This window comes from Jaculus jaculus, chromosome 13 (assembly GCF_020740685.1).
Source record: "Jaculus jaculus isolate mJacJac1 chromosome 13, mJacJac1.mat.Y.cur, whole genome shotgun sequence".
In the NCBI taxonomy this organism is placed as follows: Eukaryota; Metazoa; Chordata; class Mammalia; order Rodentia; family Dipodidae; genus Jaculus; species Jaculus jaculus.
In genome coordinates, this window is record NC_059114.1 from 48,817,974 (window position 1) to 48,843,665 (window position 25,692).

General features: G+C 45.0%; 1 protein-coding gene across 1 annotated transcript in view; it reads left to right on the top strand.

Annotated features, from left to right (window-relative positions):
• The first annotated feature begins 206 nt into the window (after positions 1-206).
• The window catches only part of Reep5 (receptor accessory protein 5), a 37,477-nt gene continuing 11,991 nt past the window's right edge, over positions 207-25,692 (top strand). The window contains exons 1-2 of the mRNA XM_045132360.1: positions 207-399; positions 844-937. Coding sequence (XP_044988295.1) covers positions 282-399; positions 844-937 — 212 coding nt within the window. The 5' untranslated portion in view covers positions 207-281. The remainder of the gene's footprint in view (positions 400-843; positions 938-25,692) is intronic.

The window sequence follows — 25,692 nt, forward strand, 5'->3', positions numbered from 1 at the left end:
TCGTCCCCCGCTCCTTCCCGCGGAGACCCCCGCGGTCAGGGAGGCGGCCGGGGTGTGGCGCGCGGCGCCCGCTGCGGGGGGGGGACAGAGGGGGGAACCGCGCGGGGCGGGCGGGCGTGGCGTGGCGAGGGGCGGCGCGGGCGGGCGCGCGGGCGTGCAGGGAGGACGCGAGCACGCGCCGCGGCCCCGCCCCGCCCTGCGTCCGTGCACCCGGCCGGCAGCCTCGCCTCGTCTCTCCTCGCCTCGCGATCGCGGCGGGCCGCGGCGCCCGGGTCCCCGCCATGTCTGCAGCCATGAGGGAGAGGTTCGACCGCTTCCTGCACGAGAAGAACTGCATGACCGACCTGCTGGCCAAGCTCGAGGCCAAGACCGGGGTGAACCGGAGCTTCATCGCGCTCGGTGGGTGCTGCGGAGCCGCCGCCGGGGAGGGAGGGCGCGGGCCACCGGCCTGGGGGGGGGGCGCTGGACGGGCGCACGAGTCGGGCCCGCGCTGACGTGTCGGTCGGTCGGTCGGTCTGTCTGTCCACCCGCCCGCCCGCCCGTCCGTCCCTCCCGCCGACCCGGCGCCGGGCTTGGTGCGCAGCCGCCGGAGTGCGGGGCCTCCCTCGGTGGGCTCCCGGGAAGAGGCGGGTCCCGCAGGCAGGTGCGGGGAAGGCCGGCCTGGCGCAGCCCTGCGCCTCCGGGAGGGGAGGGAGGCCGGCTTGGGGACTGCCCCGGGGTTCCCAGGCCCCGGCCGCGCCCCGCAGAAGGGCGGGCCCCACCTCCGTGTGCGCGGGGGCTTCCCCGCGGGGTGTCTGTGCTGCCGTCGACCCACCTCCCTCTCTCTGTCCTGTCCCTCTCTAGGTGTCATCGGGCTGGTGGCTTTGTACCTGGTGTTCGGTTATGGAGCCTCTCTCCTCTGCAACCTGATAGGATTCGGATACCCAGCCTACATCTCGTAAGTGGCTAACCCCGCAACTGTACCCTGCCTTCTGCACCCCTTCTCCCCAGGCAGGGCTGCTGGGGGAGATTAGACTATCTATGCCCAGTTCCCGAGAGAAGCGGAAAAAGAGAGACAGAGAAGTCCGAGAACCAGATGGTAGCGCTGACTGCTGAAGGTTAAACGTTTTGGAGCCTTAACTTGGTGCCTGATCTCTTGTCAGGTAGCCAGAAGTTATTTTATTTTTCATCAGATTATACCCTTGGGTGTTCACCCTTCTCCTGCTTGTACAGAAAGTGGCAAAGCTCAGGCCTCCTGCCTTTCCTGCTGGGGAGCCCTCAAGCAGCTGTAGGGAGGGATTACTTCTCTTTGATTATTGTGATGGGTATTTCACCTTTTATTAAATAGTTTATTTTTATTTATTTGAGAGCGACAGAGAAAGAGGCAGAGAGAGAGAATGGGTGCGCCAGGGCCTCCAGCCACTGCAAATGAACTCCAGATGACTTTGGAATTGAACCTCGAACCGGTTTCCTTAGGCTTCATAGGCAAGCGCTTAAAGGCTAAGCCATCTCTCCCATCCCCCCACCCCCACCCCGAGGTAGGGTCTCTCTCTCCCCCAGGCTGTCTTGGAACTCACAGTGATCCTCCTACCTCTGTCTCCTGAGCATTGGGATTAAAGGCTTGCGTCACAACTCCTGGGTACAGCATATGTTTTTGTCTTTAAGATCCCATCAGTTAGAATTTCCTTAATTCAGAATTTCAGCCTCCTTAGAACTAGAATTACTGGAACGAGCCATCACTCCTGACTTGACTTTGTGATTTTCAAAAAGACCAATGACCAAAGTAAAATATTGAAACATCTCAACAAACTTATAAAATACATCCATAATATAGCCCCTTGGTTATATGAATTACTCATTTATGTAATGAAACTAATGAATCATAAGATTAGACTGTAATGAAGTTTTTTTAATTTTTAAATTTTTTTGTTTATTTTTATTTTTTATTTATTTGAGAGCGACACAGAAAGATAAGGAGGCAGAGAGCAAGAGAGAGAATGGGCGCGTCAGGGCTTCCAGTCACTGCAAACGAACTCCAGACACGTGGGCCTCCTTGTGCATCTGGCTAACGCGGGTCCTAGGGAATCGAGCCTCGAACCAGGGTCCTTAGGCTTCACAGGCAAGCGCTTACCCACTAAACCATCTCTCCAGCCCTGTAATGAAGTTTTTATTTTATAATGCGTTTTCCTTTTGAAAATATTCTACAATTTCTCACGTAGAGAATTAGTCCTCTCCATGAATTAGTGTTGTTTTGTGCTCTAACATAGCTGGTGGGTTTGCCTTTATCCATTTGATTTCTGAAACTTGCCTCAAACATAGGTATAAACTTAAAGGAGGAATGCTGGGGAGATGGTTCAGTGGGTAAAAGTGCTGGCCTAGCTTGTCGGTTTGGGCCCATGTAAAGCTGGTCTTGCGCGTCTGTAGACCCAGTGCCCATGGCCAGAGGGGAGGTGGGAACAGGATCCTAGCAAGCTTCCAGCACAGCTGTGGCAGCATGGGCAGTGGGCACAGGTGGGAGTCACTGCTGCTTGCTAGAGATTCTGTCAAACAGTGGAACGGGTCATAGTATAGGGAGGTGGGTTTACCATGTTTCAGAGTCACTTTATTCAACAAGTACATAGGCTTTATTTTAAATGTGGCAAGGAACGGAGTAGACAGTACTTTCTCCTCTTTTCTTTTTTCCTTGAAGCAGGGTCTCACTGTAGCCCAAGCTGACCTGGAACTCACTCTTGTAGCACCAGGCTGGGCTTGAGCTCACAGCAATCCTCCTATCTCAGCCTCCCAAGTGCTGGTGTGTGCCCTGCGTTCTCCTCTGTGCATGAACAGTCTGCTTAGGTGAATGGGCCAGAAACAGGCGCGAAAAGCCCTGAAAAGAAAATAACCAGGGAGTTGTGTGGTAGAGGATAACAGGAATGGCTTTTCGGATATTTATCTGCAATAAATACTATTTAAGAGCTAGGTAGGCATGGTGGCGCGTGCCTTTAATCCCAGCACTCAGGAGGCAGAGGTAGGAGGATCACCATGAGTTCGAGGTCACCCTGAGACTACAGAATGAATTCCAGGTCAGCCTGGGCCAGACTGAGACCTTACCTTGAAAAACAAAACAAAAAAAAAGCTGAGGAATGAGAAGGGCCCAGCCAGGCAGAAGTGGAATGGGCCAGGCCCTGAGGCAGCAGACAACTTGGCTCTGTGACAAGGAAGAGCACTGAGGGAGGTACCAAAGAGGTAGAGTAGAGGTGTATGCCAGTGGGCGGCGTCAGCCTGGGAACGGAGAGCATGCACATTTCATTTCTGGTGGTTGGGGAATTTGCATTGTTTTCTGATCACCTCAGATGGGTTTTTTAAATAAGGGGTAACAAGACAGGAGGTACAACACGAAATATAAAGAGCCGCTGCTGTAGCCTCTGGAAGGGATTGGTGATCCTGCCAGATGCTTGCCAAAAGTTTATTTCCGCCCCTCGCCTTTTAGCTTTTGTGTTTGCTGTCCTAAGGAAGGACACACAGACGGTGTATGGTGATTATTGGGCCTAGAGGCTGCAGGGTGCAGAAATAAAACTTGGAAAAACTTACTTGCCTTCCTCCTACCCTTTTCTCTTCTCACCCCTGTGGGAAGTTCGTGGGTAAGGATCAGGTGCATCTGGACCCAGGTCAGGACTCGTTGCTGGCTGGAGCGTGGCTTGGCTAGTGGTGGTGGGAGGGGCGGGGAGTGGGCAGGGCCTTTCCTTGTACCACCTGCCCCCCCGATCGAGCGTTCTTACTTTCTATGCACACGTTTTCTCTTTGAGCTTCTTAACAATTACCTTTAATCCCAACGTCTGTGTTCCCAGACGTTTTGACCACCCCGTATAGGCAATCTGAAATCTAGTTCCAGCTTTCTTATTGGAGAACTGTTGACAGAATTACCTTAATCTCCTTCCTTCTGCTACTGATAAGAAAAGGCTAACTACTGAATAAAAATAGAAACCTCTATTATAAAGATAGACCTGTCAGTTTCTTCCTTAGCTGAGTACACAGTTCAGTGGCCAATGTCATTACAAATTAGTACAAACATTACCATTACCTGTCTAATTTGAAAATAGTTTTGTCACTCCCAACAATCTTTAGCAGTCATTCTCGTGTCTCCGGTCCCAGTTCCTGCTAATTGACTTTGTATCTCCATGAATCTGTCTATTCCGGGCATTTCATATCAGTGGAATCCTGTGCTTTGTGTCTGTGCAGCCCTGCTTTAACAGCATTGCTCAAATAACAGGCTCTGAGACCCGAGGGGAGTGCGATGCAGAGCCTGGGACCCAAGACGACCCTGGTCTGGTGTGGTCCTTGAGTGTGGTGCCAGGGCATGAATGCTGTGCCTGCTTTTCTGTACAAGCAGTTGTAATGCAAGGTTTAATGAGCTGAATTTCTATTTTTATTTTTGCTCTGCAGTGAGCAGAAAGTAGAGAGAATTTGGCTTTCTATCCCACCCAGGAACCTTCATGTTTAAAATTCTACAAAAGTATCTATTACTTTTCCTCCTTTTATTTCATATTTTTATTTATTTATCTGAGACAGAGCGCGAATAAGAATGGGTGTGCCAGGGCCTCTAGCTTCCGCAGGTAAACTCCAGATGCATGTCACCTTGTGCATTTGGTTTACATGGGGGTCCTAGGGAATTGAACCCTTGGTTCTTTGGCTTTGCAGGCAGGCAAGTGACTTAACCGCTAAGCCATATGTCCAGCCCTCATATTTTTCTTTTCTTTCTTTCTTTCTTTTCTTTTTTTTGGTGTGTGTGTTTTTGAGGTAGGGTTTTACTCTAGCCCAAGCTGACCTGGAATTTACTATGTAGTCTCAGGATGGCCTCCTTACCTCAGCCCCCCAAGTGCTGGGATTAAAGTTGTGCAGCACCACACCCGGATATATTTTTCTTTTAAAAGAACTTTTTATTGACAGTTTTCATACATGTATATAATGTATTTTGATCATAATCCCCTTGCTATTACTTTCTTTTTTTTTTAATTTTTTTTGCTCATTTTTTATTTATTTATTTGAGAATGACAGACACAGAGAGAAAGCCAGATAGAGGGAGAGAGAGAATGGGCACGCCAGGGCTTCCAGCCACTGCAAACGAACTCCAGACGCGTGCGCCCCCTTGTGCATCTGGCTAACGTGGGACCTGGGGAACCGAGCCTCGAACCGGGGTCCTTAGGCTTCACAGGCAAACACTTAACCGCTAAGCCATCTCTCCAGCCCTACTTTCTTGTTTCCCTCATCCTCTTGTATGAAACCCCTTCTTCTTTCTGACTAATCCCTCTTTTATCTTGACTTTTTAATTTTTTTGCCCTCCTCTGTCTTTCGTGATAGAATGTTGATGGGCCAAATATTGCGCAGGTAACTAGTCACTATGAGCACTCCCCCCTCCCCCCCCCGTGCTTTGGCTCTCACATTCTTTCCACCACCTCTTCCACAGTTGTCCCTGAGCCTTGGAGGATGTGATAGAGATGTTTCATTTTTTTTTTTAAATTTTTATTTATTTATTTATTTGAGAGTGACAGACACAGAAAGAAGGACAGATAGAGGGAGAGAGAGAGAATGGGCGCGCCAGGGCTTCCAGCCTCTGCAAATGAACTCCAGATGCGTGCGCCCCCTTGTGCATCTGGCTAACGTGGGACCTGGGGAACCGAACCTCGAACCGGGGTCCTTAGGCTTCACAGGCAAGCGCTTAACCGCTAAGCCATCTCTCCAGCCCGAGATGTTTCATTTATTGCTGAGCACCGAAGTCACTTGTTCCTCAGCACCTTGATGGGTTTTGAGTCTCCTCAGTAGTCATTACCATCTGCAAAAAGAAATTTCTCTGACCAAAAGTGAGACCAGCACTAATCTGTGGGCATAAGCATGAACATTTAGAGGACAACTTGATGGGCACAACATACCTATTTAGCCAAACAATACGGCCTTCTTTCTTAGGGCCAGTGACTTTCTTAGCCATCAGTTTTCAGTACCAGGCATCAATTCCCTCTTGTGGAGTGGCCCTCATATCCAATCAGGGAGCAGTCGGTCATGCCGCTTTTGTGCCTGGCTGGTCAGTTGTATAGCTCCCAGGGTCCGCTGCTGGAAGACAGTTGATGACTTTTCTGTTCTAGCCCTGCGGCATGAATTTTTCAACTGCTGCCTTCCTGGGATTTTCTGAGTTGGTTTAGGTCAGATATGTATCAAGTTCTTTTAGTTTTAGAGGTCCTAAATTTTTTGTTTTCTGTGGTACTGGGGATTGAACCCATGGCCTTGCACATATGAGGCAGGCACTCTGCCACAAGCTTCATCTGCAGTTGTTTTTAATTTTGACATGACAATATAGGGCCAGGTGTGGTGGTGCATGCCTCTAATCCCAGAACTTGGGAAGTAGGGGCAGGAGGATCAGGAGTTCAAGGTTATGCTCAGCTACATAGCATGTTTGAGGCTAGCCTACGATGGAAGAGATCCTGCTTTAAAAGCAAAAAAAGAAGGGGTGGGTAGGTTGTTCAGTAGGTACAGTGTTTACCACGAAAGCATGAAGACTGCAGTTTGATCCCCAGTACCCACATTAAAGTGCCAGGCGTCAGTGAGCTGTGGGTTCAGTGAGAAACCCAGTCTTGGAAAATAAGGTAGCGCGTGATTGAGGAAGCCACCCAGTGTTTTCCTCTGGCCTCTGCCTGCACAGCAGCCAGGCCTAATCTGGAATCCTGTCACTACAAAAGGATGTAAAAGCACATTTAGGCATGTTATCTGAAAATATTAAATATGTTTAGGATCCAACTGTGGAATCTATATTTAATGTTTGACAGCACGTTTGAAATCTCATACCTACTTCAGGAATGTGTTGTTTTTACCTCATTGTAAACTTGAGGCACCAGTACAAAGGGTTTTATTTTTACACTCTGCACAGCTGGTGGACACTTGTGTAGCGTTTTATTTAACTGAAAAGTATATTTATCTCTAAGGCTTTTACAAGTACAGCTCATCTGACGGCCATAGCAACCCTGTTATGTAAGTGCTATGATCATTCTCATTTTTACAAATAAGAAAACAGAAGTAGAAGTAACCTCATAGAGGTTCTGCAGTTGATTGATGAGACTGGTGTTTGACCCCAACCACCTTGTTACCAACGGTTTTGATGTTACACTACCTCCTGTGTATCCATTTACATCTGTTGCTTGGTGCAATAACCTTATGAAGAGAAGACAATCAAACTGTGGGTTAACTTTTCCTTTTATCATTTGACTCTGGTAACACATTACCTTTGTGCAGTGTTTATTTCCTATCTCAGATGAAGTACTGTCACCCCAAACCATAATTCTGTACACACAGATGAGCTAGATCACTAGTAATTTCTCATTATCTGTTACGCAGCTTTAATTTGACTATCTATCTATCTGTATATGTATATAAACTTGCAGAGTGTTGCTTTGTTTTACTGGTTGGTCTAGGACCATTTGAAATAAAGATCACACACAGATTTGCCTTTCTTGAATAAAAAAGCTTTGCTTTTATTTCTGTATTGGGAGTCAGTGAATCTCAAGGACTGTTGTTTGATCAGATCCCAAAGGAGCTGTGAGAGGGGAATTAAAGTCAAGATGTCTATAAGAAGTGTAATACAATGAACCACAAGTAAGAGTGACAGCCTCGTATTAGCTAGTGGTGCACAGCAGTTATGGAATGTAGGTTAAAAAGAATTGCAGTGTATTTACTTAAAGTTTTCAGTGACAAATTCCTAAGAGCAGTTTTGAGACAATCACCACAGTGTGACAAACCATTGTGAACCTTTTTTTTTTGAGGTAGGGTCTCTTTCTAATTCCAGGTTGACCTGGAATTTACTCTGTAGTCTCAGGCTGGCCTTGAACTCATAGCAATCCTCCTACTTCTGCCTCTTGAATGCTGGCATTAAAGGTGTGCGCCACCATGCCCGGCCTCTTCTGTTTCATAGCAGGTTTTTGGTAGCAGAGCTAAGCTTCTTTGTGGTACTGGTACCTGTAGCTTTTTTCAGGGACTCATTCGTGTGGGTTATGATTGTTTTCTTGGGCTTTTCTGAGAATCTGTAATTGTCTTTCGTTTTCTTCCTTTGTACTTATGACACTTGGGAACCACCATTTGATGCTTCTGTTCTGTTCACACTAGCTTTCCTCTCTGTGCTCTTTGTTAAAGCGCTTCGGAGCATGGCATGTTCGCACTCCACCTTCCTGCGTGTTATGAGGCTCACACCATTACCACCTTTGGCAAACTGAACTAGGATCAAAAATATAATTGGCATCCTGAAAATTATATGTCTTATTTAGTGATTTGCTGCTATAATCTTAAACATTTAAATATTTTACTTTTGTGAGGTTTTTTTTTTTTTTTTACTAGCCATGTTTTAATTTAATTTACTGCTAATATTGTTGAATTACCTTAAGATGACAGTGTTGTGGAGGAAACTAAAAAGTAATAAAATAGCTTTAAAATAATTTGTGACTGTTCTTGTAGATAATTGCAGTCAGTAGTTTGGAGTCTTCCTATTTACAGGTGTAATAAAAAAAAATAAAGTTTTGAGGAAGAAATAAGGGGAATGATTAAATTTACTTGTCCATGATTGCAGTTTTCTAGGCTCTAAAATAGTTATGGAAGGGATTCCATTTCTAATACTTTAGAGTGTTGTTCCCTATGAATTTTCCCCCATGAACTTCTTTCCTGTCCTCCCTGTGAAGATTCTAGAGGTTTGGTCTACTTACCCTTATTTCTATCCAGGCTGACTCCTGTCCCCTCTGTCCTGAAAGTCTCTTTTTTAGGCTGCTTTTGAATGAGGACTGGGTTTTGAAATATGACATCTTAAATCACTTAGTGACTATTGATAACACCAGCAGTTTAGAGGAATAATGAATTATTCTATCAGGTGTTTAAAAATAATTTCAAAATTGTTCATGAAATTACTTCTTGTGGCTGAGAGTGGTTGCTCATGCCTATAACCCCAGCACTCGGGAGGAGGCGGTAGGAGGATCACATGATCACACGTTCAAGGCCATTTTGGGCTTCAGAGTTAAGTTCAGGTCATCCTAGGCTAGAGAAATCCTGCTTCAAAAGAATACATTTCTTACTGTAAAAGCAGCCAAAGTATAAGCAGGTGCTGTAGAAACATGTCCCAGGTTCATTCTACCACTGCTCGCTTTTCTGATTCCTGGGCATAGAGTTTTGTCATCAGTCCCTTTCAGTCACATGGCTGCTGTATCTACCCGGCTTTGCATCCTTTGGCCTGGTGATCTAGTTAAGGGTTTGCTTGAAGTCAGAGGTAACTCTAGACTGTGCCTACTTCTTGCTGTGGCCCACTTTTATCTAGGAAGTAGTACTTGAGGTTGTGCGCTAAGTTGTAAGGTTCTTGAGTTTGGGTTAAACGGCTGCGCTGGGGATGAGTATATATGCTCTACCACCGAGAGACATCTAGCTCTGCTTTTTTTTTTTTTCTTTAAATGTTTTGAGAAACTTTATTAGCTTAAGAAAAGGAGGAAGTACAGAGAGCTCCCATCATGAGGGAGGTGAGAAGGGTTAAAGCCCCTGCTTTTTTGAGACAGAGAATTGATCCATAGCTTAGGCTGGTCTGGAACCCACAATCCTCTTGCCTCTCTTTCCAGTGTTGAAATTATTGTGCTACCACACTTGGCATAAGTTAAATTTTATGATACCATGTTAGACATAGATGTTATATTTATAGAACCATCAGTTTTATGATAAATGGTTATGACTCTGATAGGATCTGCCTGTGAATTTAATTTGTCATACAGTATGCTGGTCATGTGATACTTTAGGAGAATGTTGAAGAGTAAAGGATACTAAAGATAGAAAATAGGTTTTTGTTTTCCTTTCATATCTCCTTTTTGTATTTGCTGATTTTATTTTACTTAATTTTTTTGAGGTAGTGTCTTACTCTAGCCCAGGCTGACCTGGAGCTCCTTCTGTAGTTTCAGGTTGACGTTGAACTCACAGCAATCCTATTATCTCTGCCTCCCAAATACGTGGATCAAGGGGGTATGCCACCATGCCTAGCTTAGTTTTAATTTTTTAAAAATTTTTTGTTTATTTTTATTTATTTGAGAGCGACAGAGAGAGAAAGAGGCAGAGAGAGGGGGGGGGGGAGAGAATGGGCGCGCCAGAGTCTCCAGCCCCAGCAAACGAACTCCAGACGCGTGCGCCCCCTTGTGCATCTGGCTAACGTGGGTCCTTAGGCTTCACAGGCAAGCGCTTAACCACTAAGCCATTTCTCCAGCCCTCTTTTTTTTTTGCTTTTGTTTTCTTGAGGTAGGGTCTCACTTTAGCCCAGGCTGACCTGGAATTCACTATGCAGAGTGGCCTCAAACTTACTGTGATCCTCCTACCTCTGCCTCCTGAGTGCTGGGATTAAAAGCGTGCATTAATGTTATAGTAGTATTTATAATCATAAGTACTATATAAAAGTTGGATAGCATATTATTAGCATATTATTAGAAATATTTATTGTATATGAAAATTTCTTGTTTCTTTTTTTTTTTTGGTGCTAGGCATTGAACCAAGGGCCTCGTGCATACTAAGCAAGTGTGATAACCACTGAACTACATCCCTAGCTCCTTCTTGAACTTCTGAATGTTGTTGTGTTGCACATACAGACAGACAGGTTATATAGTTTACATGTGAAATAGTTTTAATCTGTTCTGCTTACTAATACCTTTTGTTTTTAATTTAGGTCTGAATTAAGAGCATTAAATGGTTCTTATCCTAGATGGTTGTGCTGTGTTTGAAATAATTTGCAAAGTAGCAGGAAGGGTGGCCTCTTTTTTGTTCCTTGCATAGACATTGGCTCTAAACATGTGGATAGATTAATTAGGAGGTGAAACCTCAGCAAGGAAGAAGCTGTTTCTGATCAGCATCTGGACATCCAGCTCAAGCTTGGTTTAGAAAGCCCTGCTGACGTGAGGATGCATGCCGTTTACACGAGGAGAGAGTCAGCCATAGCCATGAGTGTTAGTGACCCGTCATAGTTGCCTTCTCATTGCTGGGATGAAACATCCAGACCAAAGCAGCTTATGGGAGGGAAGTATTTGGTCTTACAGGCTCAAGGGGAAGCTCCTTAATGGCAGGGGAAAGGGTGACATAAGCTGAAGCTGGACATCACCTCCTGGCCCACACCAGGTGGACAACAACAGGCCTGTGCTGAACACTGACTGGCAAGGGGAAGCTGGCTACAACAATACATTGCCCCCAGAAGGCTCCAATTCCTAAATTGCCACCAGCTGGGAACCAAGCATTCAAAACACATGAATTTATGAGGAGCACCTAATTCAAGCTACCACATGACTTTAATTGTTTAGGGCCTTGCATAATTGAGGCAAGCACTACACTCTTGAACAGTGTCTCTAGCCCAGGAAGCTGGAAGGGGCAGAACAACAACAAAAAAGATCCTGTGCTTTTAAGGCTTTCTGATTTTATTTTCTGTTCCAAAGCTACCTAGTATATTTCGCTGTTTCAGTGGTCAAAACTTCTTGGCATGAACATCTCTTAACAGCAAGGAGCTACAACAACGTACCATGCATACACGTTGGGGTTTCCATGGTTGGTTTAGACTAACTTTGATTAATCTTCTTTTTTTTTTTTTTTTTAAATTTTTATTAACATTTTTCATGATTATAAAATATATCCCATGGTAATTCCCTCCCTCCCCACCCCCACACTTTCCCGTTTGAAATTCCATTCTCCATCATATTACCTCCCCATTATGATTAATCTTCTAAACCTGGGCCCAGCCCAGCTTCCCCGAGCCAAGGCATCTGTGCTTGATACAATGCATGAAGCCTGAGCTCTGTGGGTGAGTAGGAGGAAGGCAATAAAGTGTCCATATACATAGGGCTGGTGTTCCGCTCACGTGTTCAGTGCTCATTTGGCCATCCTTGGGTCTGGCTTTTACTTTCAGAAAGCAGCAAAGTGTGAGCAAGTAGCTCAGCCAGCAGGGTGGAGTCACCTTGCACCAGTTGCTCGGCCCAGTGGGCTATAAGAAGCTTGTCAGTGAGGTCTCTGAGCGTGTCAGTACCAGTTCAGTACCAAAGAGAAGAATGGTGTCGGTGTACCTTTCAGGGTGGGCACATAGAATGTTTATACCTGTTTGTTTGTTTTGTTTTTTGTTTTTCGAGGCAGGGTCTTACTCTGGTCCAGGCTGACCTGGAATTAACTCTGTACTGTCAGGGTGGCCTTGAACTCAAGGCGATCCTCCTACCTCTGCCTCCCGAGTGCTGGGATTAAAGGCGTGCGCCACCACGCCCGGCTAGAATGTTTATACCTGTATCCAAAAATTTCCTATTAACTTGCAAATAGCACTTTGGGGATTTGAGCTAACTCTATACCATTGTAGCATTGGGGATTTGGAGTACTTAGGATTTAGGGTATAATTAAGATCCGTAGATAATTCTCTAGTCTCCTTTTAGCCTCATTAAACAATACACCCTCTCTCCCAGCTCCTGTTAGCCAGAATGACTTGAATCTTCTTTCTGTTTCTCTACATAATCTCCTATGAATAACAGCAAATTATCACACTATAATTATTACCTGTCACAGACGTATGTACTCTGTGTCATGTGGTGTTCCCAAGGGTTTTCCATGTGTAACTGCTTTAATCTTCATAGCAACACAGTGAGGGTTTATCATGCTAGTTGACAGATGAGCAAGCTTAAAGCCCAGAGAGAATGAATAACTCACCCATGGTTAATACCTTGTAAGTGGTGGGATCAGGATAGAAAGCTGCAGGCTTAGGATAGTGAAGTAATGCTAGGTGTGTTTTTCTGTTTTTTTGTTTGTTTGTTTGTTTGTTTAGGTGTAGAGAGACTATTAAATAAAAGGAAAGAGGAGGTAGCATGAAGTATGCCCATGAGAAGGCAGGAAAGGGTAAAGGCTCCCTAGAGACCCAAATTGGGGCTATTCACAGGTTCTGAGTGGGGAGTGAGCTAGTAAGCCATGGTGCCAGGTTTTGGGGGCTGAGCTTAACTATCCACAATATGAATTTGGGTTTTCTTTCCAGCAACATTTATTATACCACCTCTTCCACAATAGAACATTTAGTTTTTGATAGCTTGTTTTGTTTAAATACAAAGTTCAGTTGAGAGCTGGGAGATTGCTCAGTGTTTAAAGTGCTTGCTTGCAAAGCCTGCCAGCCCTAGTTCAATTCCCCGGTATCCACATAAAGGCAGATGCACAAAGTTGCAAATGCATCTGGAGGTTTTTTTTTTTTAATTTATTTGAGAGAGAGAGAATGAATGGGCATGTGAGGACCTCTAGCCACTGCAAACAAACTCCAAACGTGTGTGCCTCCTTGTTTATACGGGTCCTGGGGAATAGAACCTGGGTCCTTAGGCTTTGCAGGCAAGTGCCTTAACCACTAAGCCATCACTCCAACCCACATCTGAAGTTTGTGTGCATGGCAAGAGGCTCTGGTGTGCCCAAACACATTCATATTCTCTCTCTCCCCCCCATTACCTTTCTTCCTGCAAAAAAACAGATAAAAATATTTTTTAAATATTTGTTTATTTATTCGTACGCAGAGAGAGATCAAGACAGAATGGGTGCTCCAGAGCCTCTAACTGCTGCACACAAACTTCAGATGCATGCGCCACTTTGTGTATTTGGCTTTACATGGGTACTGGGAAATTGAACCCGGTCCTTAGGCTTTGTAGGCAAGCACCTTAACTGCCAAGCTGGACTGTATGGCTGTTTTCTCTCTCTTTCTGTGTGTGTGTGTGTGTGTAAAACATAACAGATTGTGTCTATTGTTAGAGAAGTTTATAAGGAAATCTATTAATGATTATCTCAAGAGAGAAGTTAATTTAATACATTCACTTTAGAGTTTGTTTTTAACAAAGCCCCATTGAGAATCAGTCTCATAGGAAGAAGTAGTTACCGAATATCCCCAGAGCCCATATTAGCCAGATGCACAAGGTGGCTGATGGTGTACCCATTCTCTCTCTCTCTCTCAAATAATTGAAATTAAAGATAAAAAAAAGTTGCATTTTCACTGCAAAACATTACACAAGTAGCAGCTGTCCTCCCATCACCCAGGATTAAGCTTATAGAGCTGGCAGTGGCGCTTTCTGGATAACGTTCTTACACATTTGCCGATGGTGCAGTGGAGTGGCTAACACGAAACGACGAGAGAGAGCCTGTGTCAGGCGAAGTGGAATGAGAGGACCACTGCACGTGGTCTCCAGGCCGCCACACGTGCACCACGGCATCACACACACACGTACACACACACCAAAAAAAATGTGGAATTTAAAGCCAGGCATGAAGCTGGGCATGGTGGCGCACACCTTTAATCCCAGCACTCGGGAGGCAGAGGTAGGAGGATCACTGTGAGTTTGAGGCCACGCTGAGACTTCATAGTGAATTCCAGGTCAGCCTGGACCAGAGTGAAACCCTACCTTGAAACAAAACAAAACAAAACAAACAAAAAACTCATTCTTTTTTTAAATTTATTTTTATTTTTTTAATTATTAAATTATTATATTTATTGAGGGATGTACAAAGCCAAGGAAAGGCACCCATGTGGCTAGAGATCCCATGTAGAGGGCCTGGAAAAAAGCATGAAAAGAAAAAGAAAAAAGCCAGGTGTGGTGGTGCATGCCTTTAATCCCAGCAGAGGTAGAAAGATCACAGTGAGTTCGGGTCAGCCTGGGCTAGAGTGAGACCTTACCTTGCAAAACCAAAAAAAAAAAAAAAAAAAGAAAATTCAAGGCGTTCCTGCCATGTGAGGAGCTGGAGGGGAAAAAGAACCCATGTGGAGAGTAAGGGCTGGGGGTCCCTCCTAGTTGGGCCTGGGCTTGGGCCAGCAGAAAAACTCACCTACAGCTGGAAGTTCTCCAGTGATCAGAGCACAAAACTCATTCTTAAAGCCAGGCACTGTAGCATGCCTGTAATCCCAGCAGTAGGGAGGTGGAGGCAGGAAGAGTAGGAGTTCAAGGCCAGCCTGGGTTGTGTGAGACTCAAAATATCTTCTGTTTGTTTGTTTGTTTGTTTTTGCAAGGTAGAGTCTCACTCTGGCCCAGGCTGACCTGGAACTCACTACGTAGTCTCAGGGTGGCTTGGAACTCATGGTGATCCTTCCACCTCTGCCTCCCAAGTGTTGGGATCAAAGGCGTGTGCCACCATACCCGATTTACCTTTTTTTTTTTTTTAATGTAGAATTTGGGCTGGGAAGATAGCTCGGTGGATGCCGTGCCAGCATGAGTGCCTGTGTTTGGATCCCTACATGAAGCTGGATGGAGTAGCACCAGCATTTGTATTTCCAGAGGCGAGCTGGGAGGCAGGGATAGGAGATCCCTGGAGGATGGTGAGGCAGCTAGCCTGGTGAACAGAGCAGGGAACAGTGAGACGCCCCGCCTCAGAGTCGATGGTGAAAACCTGAGGTCCTCTGACCTCCACGTGCCACAGTGGCATATGCCCTGCACTTGCACAAACATGTATGCATGCATGCGCGTGCGCGCGCACACACACACACAAATGCAGAATTTGAGCTAGTTTATCTATGAGATGTCTCCACATCAGCATTTTATATTCCCTAACTGCTTCATGAGTTTTTAGAATTGTTGTCTGCTCCAGCCTAGGTTTGTTTCTGCAGCTCACTCAGCCCAGCCTCTCTCTTGGCATTTGCTTTGGAGAAGTAGAGCCCCACCCCTAGAAAATGGCTGGTGGCTTGAGGGACAGAACAGGGGAGTGATAGAACGGAACCGAGGTGGTCAGGCTTTGGTCAGTGGTAAGAATGTGGCAGAGAGCAGTGGACTTGTAAGTCCATGGTGTGTGTCCCGAGGAGCTGTATGTGGATGTTCGTAGCCCAGGGTCTGTGTCTACTACTTAAGGATGAAGTGGCACCGTAAGACAGTGATTTAGGCCTCTTCAGTCACTGTCAGCTGCTGTTGGAACAGTCGCAGAATGCCTCTCGAGTTTAGCTAGGGACTGAATGAAGCTGGAGAGTTTTATGTTCCAACAAAGCAAATAAAGGGCTATGGGTATAGTTCTTAAAATCTTAGTGAATGGTTTTATGCATTATCTTAAATCTACAGATTGGACAGTGCTTAGGTGAGTATTCTAGGCCTACTGGAGCTGATACATTCAGTTTGTAACTATTCTTCAATTTGCCTTTGATGTGCAACTTGCCTCTCCTAGCCTCTCACTCATTGCTGGGAGTAGGTAGTCGGAGTTTGGCTGCAGCCTACTTAGACCCATATTTTCTTTCTTGGCAGTGAGCAGGGTGGCACTGTTCAGACTGTGCGATGGTTAGTCTCTGGTAGTCAACTTGGCACGGTTTACAATCACAGTGGGAACAAATCTCTGGTCCTGCCGGTGAAGGATTTTCTAGATTAGATTAGTTGAGGTTGGAGGACCCACCTTACCTATGGGTGGCACCATCCCATGGCTGGGTTTCTGGACTATGTAAAAAGGAGAGAAAGAAAAAAAACACTTGTACATTCAGCATTCATTATTTCCTTCCTGTAGATATGATGAGGAGTCGCTGGCTGGTTGCCCCTGCCATGCCCTGCCTGCCATGACAGGCTCCCCCCGCCCCAAACTGCAAGCCACACTAAACCCTTTTCCTCCCACAAACTGTTTCTGGTCGGGTATGTCCCGGGAACTAGAAGGTGACCGATACCGATTGGAAATTTGACATGGTGGTTGTCAAGTTTGACAATACCTTGGCGTCACCCACACAACTCTCTCTGCTTCCTCCTCTCCCTTTCTCTCCCTCCCTCTCTCAGTTCTCCTGCCTCCAACTCCTGAGTGCTGGCATTACCGGTGTGTGCCATCCCCCTTGCTTCCTACACAGTCTTCTCAGAGTGTAGCTTGTGCTGCACATGCCAGCGTCTCAAACAGTAGGTCTTAAGGACTCAAATAAATAACGTTTACTAACTCGCCTAGGTGGGTGTGTGGTCACCTTCTAAGTGTGAGGGCACCATCTCGGACCACCTAGTGGTCACCTTGTAAGAGTGAGGGCACCATCTCAGACCACCTAGTGGTGCTCCCCACCACACCCAAGCAGATTGGGTGAAATGGGCCTCTGTGGATCTGGACCTGGAGGCTGTGACCTTTTTTCTTCCTCTTTTTCTGCTCTCTGAACAATTTGTGAGCCTTGGCTTTTCCAGTACAGGACTAGATTTCTGTGGTATGTCCTGGCACTGCCCATTTTGTACCAGACATTTTGGTCAGTGCTGTCTGGTCTGATGAGGAATTGTTTTTATAACTGAGAAAATAGCACGTGGTAGAGAAATAGGCACAGGCTTTGGAGATGCGCCGAGGTGTAAATCCAGTCTCTGAGCTTTGTAGTGTGGAGCCTTGTGCATTTGTCTCTTCTTAGCTGCCATTTCTTCCTCTCAAAAATAACCCAATATTGTAAGGCTATTCTAAAGGTTTAATTACTCAATGCTGTTTTGGTTGGTCTGCAAGTGATCTAAGGATTCGGACTTTAATTCCCTGTTACTTGATAAGTTGCTGCGGCCTCATTCTAACACACTTAGTTGTAATAGGATTCAGTACATGTACAGTAGCACATGTTTCTGGAAAGCCACCTTGTCCACCACTCACCTGGACAAGAAAGACTATTCAGAAGCTATCAAAATAAAGTGCTTGAGCTCCCACGGGATTTTCTCTCTGTGACTAGACTGAAGCACCTCACCTCTTCTAGTCTCAGGCTCCTGAGTGGGTGAGAGTATCTCTGTTTTATTAAAGTTTTCTTATTTTGGATAGCTTACAATTTTATCACATGGTCAATATATATTTAAAACATGAACATTGTGTTTTAAAAGTTAAAACAATAAGTAAATGTTCAATAATGTGAAAGGTCCTATAAATTTTTAATTTTATTCTTTTAAAACATTTTTATTTATTTTTTTAATTAATTGAGAGCGACAGACACAGAGAGAAAGACAGGTAGAGGGAGAGAGAGAGAATGGGCGCACCAGGGCTTCCAGCCTCTGCAAACGAACTCCAGACACGTGCGCCCCCTTGTGCATCTGGCTAATGTGTGGGGAACCAAGCCTCGAACCGGGGTCCTTAGGCTTCACAGGCAAGCGCTTAACCGCTAAGCCATCTCTCCAGCCCTAAAACATTTTTATTTTAAAAATATTTATTCATTTGAGAGAGAGAGATAGTATGGGTACACCAGGCCTTCTGCCACTGTAAATGGACTGCAGATGCATGTTTTACTTTATGCATCTGGTTTCATATGGGTGCTAGGGGATCAAACTCTGGGCCATTAGGCTTTGCAAGCAAGTGCCTTTAACCAATAAGCCATCTCTCCAGCCCCCTATTTTTATTTATTTGAGAGAGAGACAGACAGACAGTGAGTATGGGTGTGTCAGAGCCTCCTGTTTCTACAAACAAACTCCATAAACATGCTCCACTTTGTGCACCTGCCTTTATGTGAATACTGAGGAATTGGACCCAGGCTATGGGTTTTGCAGGCAAGTGCCTTTAGCCACTGAGCAATCTCTCCAACCCAAAAAAATTGTTTTCAAAGCTACGTGTGATCATGCATGTCTAAGTGGGGCAGAGACTGGGAATCACTGAGGTTGCTGGTCAGCCAACCTGACTGAAAACAGCAGCTCCATCTCAAAGAAACAAAGTGGAAGAAGGATAGAGAAGGACACCAGATGGTCTGCTTTGGCCCTCTTGTGTGTGCATGAGACAGGAACATCTATGCACATGTGTATACACCCCCTCAAAAAAAACACCTTTCAGTTTAACTAGACTTTTTTTCTTATTCTGACTTTATTCTTGCGTCTGATTTTCTTTTTTTTTTAAATAAAGTTATTTATTTATTTGAGAGAGAGACAGACACACACACACACACACACACACACACACACACACACAATGGGCATGCCAGGGCCTCCAGCCACTGCAAATGAATTCCAGATGCATGCACCACCTGTGCATCTGGCTTATTTGAGTCCTGGGGAATCGAACCTGGGTCCTTTGTCTTTGCAGGCAAATGCCTTAACCACTAAACCATCCCTCCAGCCTCATGTGCCTTATTTTCATTTTATTCTTTTTTCTTTGTTATTTCAAAGTAGGGTCTCACTCTAGCCCAGGCTGACCTGGAATTCACTAGTCTCAGGGTGGCCTTGAACTTAGGGTGGTCCTCCTTTCTCTGCCTCCCAATTGCTGGGATTAAAGGCATGTGCCACCACACCTCGTTCATTCCCCCCCCTTTCTCTCTCTCTCTCTCTCTCTCTCTCTCTCTCTCTCTCTCTCTCTCTGTGTGTGTGTGTGTGTGTGTGTGTGTGTATGTATATTATTGTTATTATTTTTATTATTTGAGAGAGAGAGAGAGAGAGAATGGGCGCACCAGGGCCTCCAGCCATTGTAGACGAACTCCAGATTCATGTACCCCCTTGTACATTTGGCTTATGTGGGTCCTGGACAATCAAACTGGGATCCTTGGGCTTTGCAGGCAAATGCCTTAACCACTAAGCCATTTCTCCAGCCCATTTTCTTCTGTTTTTATGTGTGTGGTATGCTTGTGTGTATCAGTGTTCACATGTGTGGAGTTGTGTATATGGAGGCCAGAGGTTGAAGTTGAGTTTCTTCCTTGATTGCTATCCACCATATTGACTGAGATAGGGTCTCTTGCTTGAACCCAGAGTTTACTGGCTTGGCCAGTTTAGCTGGCACCTTGCCCTGGTGATTCACTATGTCTTCCTATGCTGGGATGACAGGTGTGCCCCTGTGTGTTTGGGTGTCAGGTCCTCATACTACCAACTGAACCAGGTTTTCTATGGACTTGTGGATAATGTATATGTGTTCCATTTCCTCTTTCTCTTTCTCTCTCTTTGGTTTTTTGAGGTAGGATTTGGCTGTAGTCCAGGCTGACCTGGAATTCACTATGTAGTCTCAGAGTGGCCTCAAACTCCTCCTACCTCTGCTTCCCAAGTGCTGGGTTTAAAGGTGTGTGCTGCCACACTTGGCTTTTTTTTTTTTTTTTTTTTTTTTGAGACATAGTTTATTAGCTCAGCCTGGCCTCAAACTTGCTATATATAACCCAGGCTGGCTTTGGACTCATGATCCTCCTGTCTGTGCCTTCTAAGTGTGAGTTGTTAATTTCTTCTTTCTGGTATTATATAGTTCTCTAACGGCTGGAGAGGAAGCTCAGTGTTTAAAGGTGCTTATTAGCAAGGCCTGCTAGCCCAAGTTCAGTTCCCCAGTACCCATATAAAGCCTGATGCACAAAGTAGCACATGCATCTGGAGCTCATTTGCAGTGGCCAGATGCCCTGGTGTCCCCATTCTCATTTTCTCTCTCATAAGTAAATAAATCAAATATTAAAAAGTATAGTACTCTTAACATATTAACATGGAAATTTTTGAATTAATATTTTGACCATTTATCCATATTATTGATGAAGTGATTTGGTCCATAAAACTTACACCTTAAGTGAAATCTGACTATGTATCTGCTATGTATGGGGTCAAAAATAACACATTTTTGAACTTGAGAGGCAGAGGTAGGAGGATCGCCATGAGTTTGAGGCCACCCTGAGATTACCTAGTAAATTCCAGGTCAGCCTGAGCTAGAGTGAAACCCTACTCAAAAACCCAAAAAGAAAACAACAAAAAAACCCACACATTTTTATTATACTAATAACTTTCAAATCCACCTAAGTGCTGGGTTAAAAGTTCTTGCTTGCAAAGCCTGCTGGTCTGGGATCAGTTCCTCAGTACCCACATAGAGCCAGATGTACAAAATAGTGTATGTGTCTGGAGGCCCGGACACACCTATATTCCCCCTCTCGAAGTAAATATATATATATATATATACACACACACTTTTTTTGAGGTAGAAATTCACTCTAGCTCAGGCTGACCTGGAATTTACTACTTAATCTCAGGGTGGCTTTGAACTCATGGTGATCCTCCTACCTCTGCCTCTGGAGTGCTGGGATTAAAGGCGCATGCCACCAAACTTGGCTTAATTTTTAAAAATACAATAGCCGGGCGTGGTGGTGCACGCCTTTAATCCCAGCACTAGGGAGGCAGAGGTAGGAGGATCGCCGTGAGTTCAAGGCCACCCTGAGACTACATAGTGAATTCCAGGTCAGCCTGAGCCAGAGTGAGACCCTACCTCGAAAAACAAGACAAAACAAAAAAAAAATAAATAAATAAAAAAAATAAAAATACAATAAAATCCACCTAAATATAAATAGACGAGCCATATTAAACCAAATAAGACACATAGAGGAAAAAAGTATTTGAGGTTGGGCCACCCTGAGATTACATAGTAAGCCTGGGTTAGAGAGAAACCCTACTTCAAAAAAAAAAGGCTGGGGAGATGGCTTAGTGGTTAAGTTGTTTGCCTGCGAAGCCTAAGGACCCAGGTTTGATTCTCCAGTACCCATGTAAGCCAGATGCACAAGGTAGCACATGCATCTGGAGTTTGTTTGCAGTGCTTTGATGCCCTGGAGTGACCATTCTGTCTATCTGCCTCTTCATGCCTCTCTTTCTTAAATAAAACAAATAAATTTTTAAAAAAGGGCAGAAGAGATGGCTTACCAGTTAAAGCGCTTGCTGGGGAAGCGGAACACTCAGAAAGCAGAAGCCGGGGCTCGCTGCATGTTGGAGGCCAGTCTGCTTTACATAGCAAGTTCCAGCTGGGACTGTATGGCAGGGCCCTCTGTCAAAGAGCAAACGAACAATTCAGAAGCTTGCCAAAGACAGACTGCTGAATCATGCTGAGTCATCTGCTAAGAAGGCCTCATACAGTTAGAAGTGGCCTTACAGGTAGAAGTGGCCTTACGTGCATATGTCGATGCATGCATGTTTTGATAATCACAGAGAAAAATTTATAGCTGAATGAGATGATGGCTAATGATGTATGGAAGAGGGAGAAGAAGTAAAATTCAAGACTGGGCAAAACAAAATACTAACTTGAGAGGACTGGAGGGATGGCTTAGTGGTTAAGACGTTTGCCTGTGAAGCCAAAGGACCCAGGTTCAATTCTCCAGGGCCCACGCAAGCCAGATGCACAAGGGGCACATGTGTCTGGAGTTCGTTTGCAGTGACTAGAGGCTCTGACGTGCCCATTCTCTCTCTCTCTTCTATCTCTCTCTGCTTGCAAATAAATAAAATTTTTAAAAGTCCTTGAAGGGAGCGGGGCATGGTGGCACACGCCTTTAATCCCAGCACTCGGGAGGCAGAAGTAGGAGGATTGCTGTGAGTTCGAGGCCAGCCTGAGACTGCATAGTGAGTTCCAGGTCAGCCTGGGCTAGAAAAAAAAAAGTCCTTGAAGGACAATCACATTGAAATTTAAGAAAGTTAGCTGGGCGTGGTGGCGTTCGAGGCTAGCCTGAGACTCCATAATGAATTCCAGGTCAGCCTGAGCTAGACTGAGACCTTACCTTGAAAAACCAAAAAAAATTTTTTTTAAAAAATAAGAAAGTTGATCAGATTGTAGCTAAGTCAAAGAGCAAACATGGTATACCCTTTATAAAAGTATTATTTTTTTCAGTTTTTTCTTTTAAATATTTTATTTATTTGAGAGAGAATGGGGCACTCCAGGGTCTCTAGCCACTGCAAGTGAACTCCAGATGCATGTGCCACCTTGTGCATCTGGCTCATGTGGGCACTGGGGAATTGAACCTGTGTCCTTAGGCTTTGCAGGCAAGTGCCTTAACTGCTAAGTCATCTTTTCCGCCACTTTCTTTTTTTTTTGAGTCAGGGTCTAATGTAACTCAGGTTGGCCTAGAACCTGCTTTATAGCCAAAGATGACCTTAAATTTACAGTTCTGCTGCCTCCACCTCCCAAGTGCTGGAATTACAAGTGTGTACCACCATATACATCTGGAGTGCTAATATATAGCCAATGTATTTTCTTTTTTTTTTTAATGTAAAAGCAAAGAGTGTTTATTCTGCAGAAGCAGCCAGAATGCGGTGGTCAACCATTCATGCATAATGGCAATCCTGTGAGAAGCTCGCAGGCTCCTTTGAAGCACAGCTAGAGGAATTATGGCAGGCTTAGTCTTTTCTAACATGATTTAGCCAATGTATTTTCAATAATATGTCTTATAGGCTAACCTTTCTTCTAGTTTATTTTATTGTGTCTTAGTTATACTTTTATTTCTTGCATTTGTGGGCATGCGTGTGTGTAGGTGCACGTGTGTGCGGGTGTGCTTGAAGGCCAGAGGTCAACATCTGGTGTCCTTCTCATTCTCCACCCTATTCTTGTGATACTTTCTCTCTCTGAACCCAGAGCTCACCGGTTCAGCTCACCATCTAGCCAGCAAGCCCTGCAGATCACCTGTCTCCATTTCCGCAGAGCTGGGATCACGGGAGCTTATCGCCATGCCTGACACTTCATGTGCGTCCTGGGGATCTGGTGCCCATGCTTGTGCTGCGAGCACTTGACCCACTGAGCCACCCCTCCAGTCCATCCCCATCACCTTTGCTTTTTTGTTGTTTGTTTTGGTTTTGGTTTCTTGAGGTAGGGTCTCACTCTAGCCCAGCTGACCTGGAATTCACTGTGTAGTCTCAGGGTGGCCTCGAAGTTATGGTGATCCTTATACCCCTGCCTCCTCCCCAGTACTGGGATTAAAGGTGTGCACCACCACACCTGGCTCCTGTCACCTTAAAAAAATTATTTACTTATTTATTTGAGAGAGAGAGAGAAAGAGGCAAATAGAGAGGGAGACAGAATGGAGTGGATGGATGTACCAGGGCCTCTAGCAATAGCAAATGAACTCCATATGCATGTGCCACCCTGCGCATCTGGCTTACGTGGGTATTGGTGAATTGAACCTGGACCCTTAGGCTTTGCAGGCAAGAGCCTTAACTGCTAAGCCATCTCTTCAACCTCCCAACCACCTTTAAATTTTTAAAAATATTTTATTTATTTGAGATAGAGAAAGAGATGCATGCACATGCACACACACACACATACATATATAGAGAGAATGAGTGAATGAATGAATGAGAATGGGCACACCAGGCCACTGCAAATGAACTCCAGATGCATGCACCACCTTGTGCATCTGGCTTTAATAGATACTGGGGAATCGAACCTGGTTCCTTTGGCTTTGCACACAAGCGCCTTAACTGATAAGTCATCTGTCCAGCCTCTAACCACCTTTTTTTTTTTTTTGGTGAGGTAGGGTTTCACTCTAGTCCAGGCTGACCTGGAATTCACTATATAGTCTCAGGGTGGCCTCAAACTCAGGTGATCCTCCTACCTCTGCCTCCCGAGTGCTGGTATTAAAGGCATGTGGCACCATGCCTGGTTCTAACCACCTTTTTTTTTCTTTTCTTTTTCAAATTTTATTTTTATTAACAACTTCCATGACTATAAAAACATCCCATGATAATGCCCTCCCTCCCCCCACTTTCCCCTTTGAAACTTCATTCTCCATCATATCCCCTCCCCCTTTCAATCAAGCTCTCTTTTATTTTGATATCATGATCTTTTCCTCCAGTTATGATGGTCTTGTGTAGGTAGTGTCAGGCACTGTGGGGTCATGGATATCCAGGCCATTTTGTGTCTGGAGGGAACACGTAAGGAGTCCTACCCTTCCTTTGGCTCTTACATTCTTTCTGTCACCTCTTCCACAATAGACCCTGAGCCTTGGAAGGTGTGATAGAGATATTGCAGTGCTGAGCACTCCTGTCCCTTCTTTCCAGCACCATGATGCCTTCTGAGTCATCCCAAGGTCACTGCCATCTGAAAAGAGAAAATTCTCTTCCAAAAGAGAGAGTAGCATTAATATAAGGGTATGAACATTAAGAGAAGTGCTTATTGGGCAGTTTGATAAGCATAGTACATTTAGCCAGACTGGAGCAGACGTTACACCCCCAGGACTCATGACTACCCCTGTTTTAGGTTTTCAGTATCAGGGATGTATTCCCTCCCATGGAGTGGGCCTCCAGTCCAATTAGAGGGCAGTTGGTTTCCACCATGACAGACGTGCCACTAATGCACCCATTGGCTCATTTGGCCTGGCTGGCCAAATATATGGTTTGCAGTATCCACTGTCTAACCACCTTTTTTTTTTTTTTTTTTTTTTTGGTGGTTGTTGTTTTTTTTTTAAATTTATTTATTTGAGAGCGACAGACACACAGAGAGAAAGACAGATAGAGGGAGAGAGAGAGAATGGGCACGCCAGGGCTTTCAGCCTCTGCAAACGAACTCCAGATGCGTGCGCCCCCTTGTGCATCTGGCTAACATGGGACCTGGGAAACCGAGCCTCGAACCGGGGTCCTTAGGCTTCACAGGCGAGCGCTTAACCGCTAAGCCATCTCTCCAGCCCTAACCACCTTTTTTGAGACAGGGTGTCACTATGTTACCCAGTCAGACCAGAATTCACTATATACCCCGGGCAGGCCTTGAACTTGAGATCTTTCTACCTTCATTTTAGGAATGCTGGGAATAGAATGCATGTGCCACCATGCATGGATATATGTTAGGATAGAATAAAAAGTGGTTTAGAATACAGAGTTCCGTGAACTCAAGGAAGTTTATGCGATTCAGAATTAAAAGATTACTTAATTTCCATTCATTAGCAGAATAAATTTTGTCTGAGCAGTAGTTAGGCTTGGAAATGTCATGTTATCAATGAGTAAAAGGAAGATGGTCTGCAGCTTAGGATCCCACAGGGACAATCTGAACTGAATGGGCACGGTAATGGTTCTAGTCTGTTTATTATACAGCGTGTTACAGATTTTGGGCAGAAGATGACCCATGTTCTAA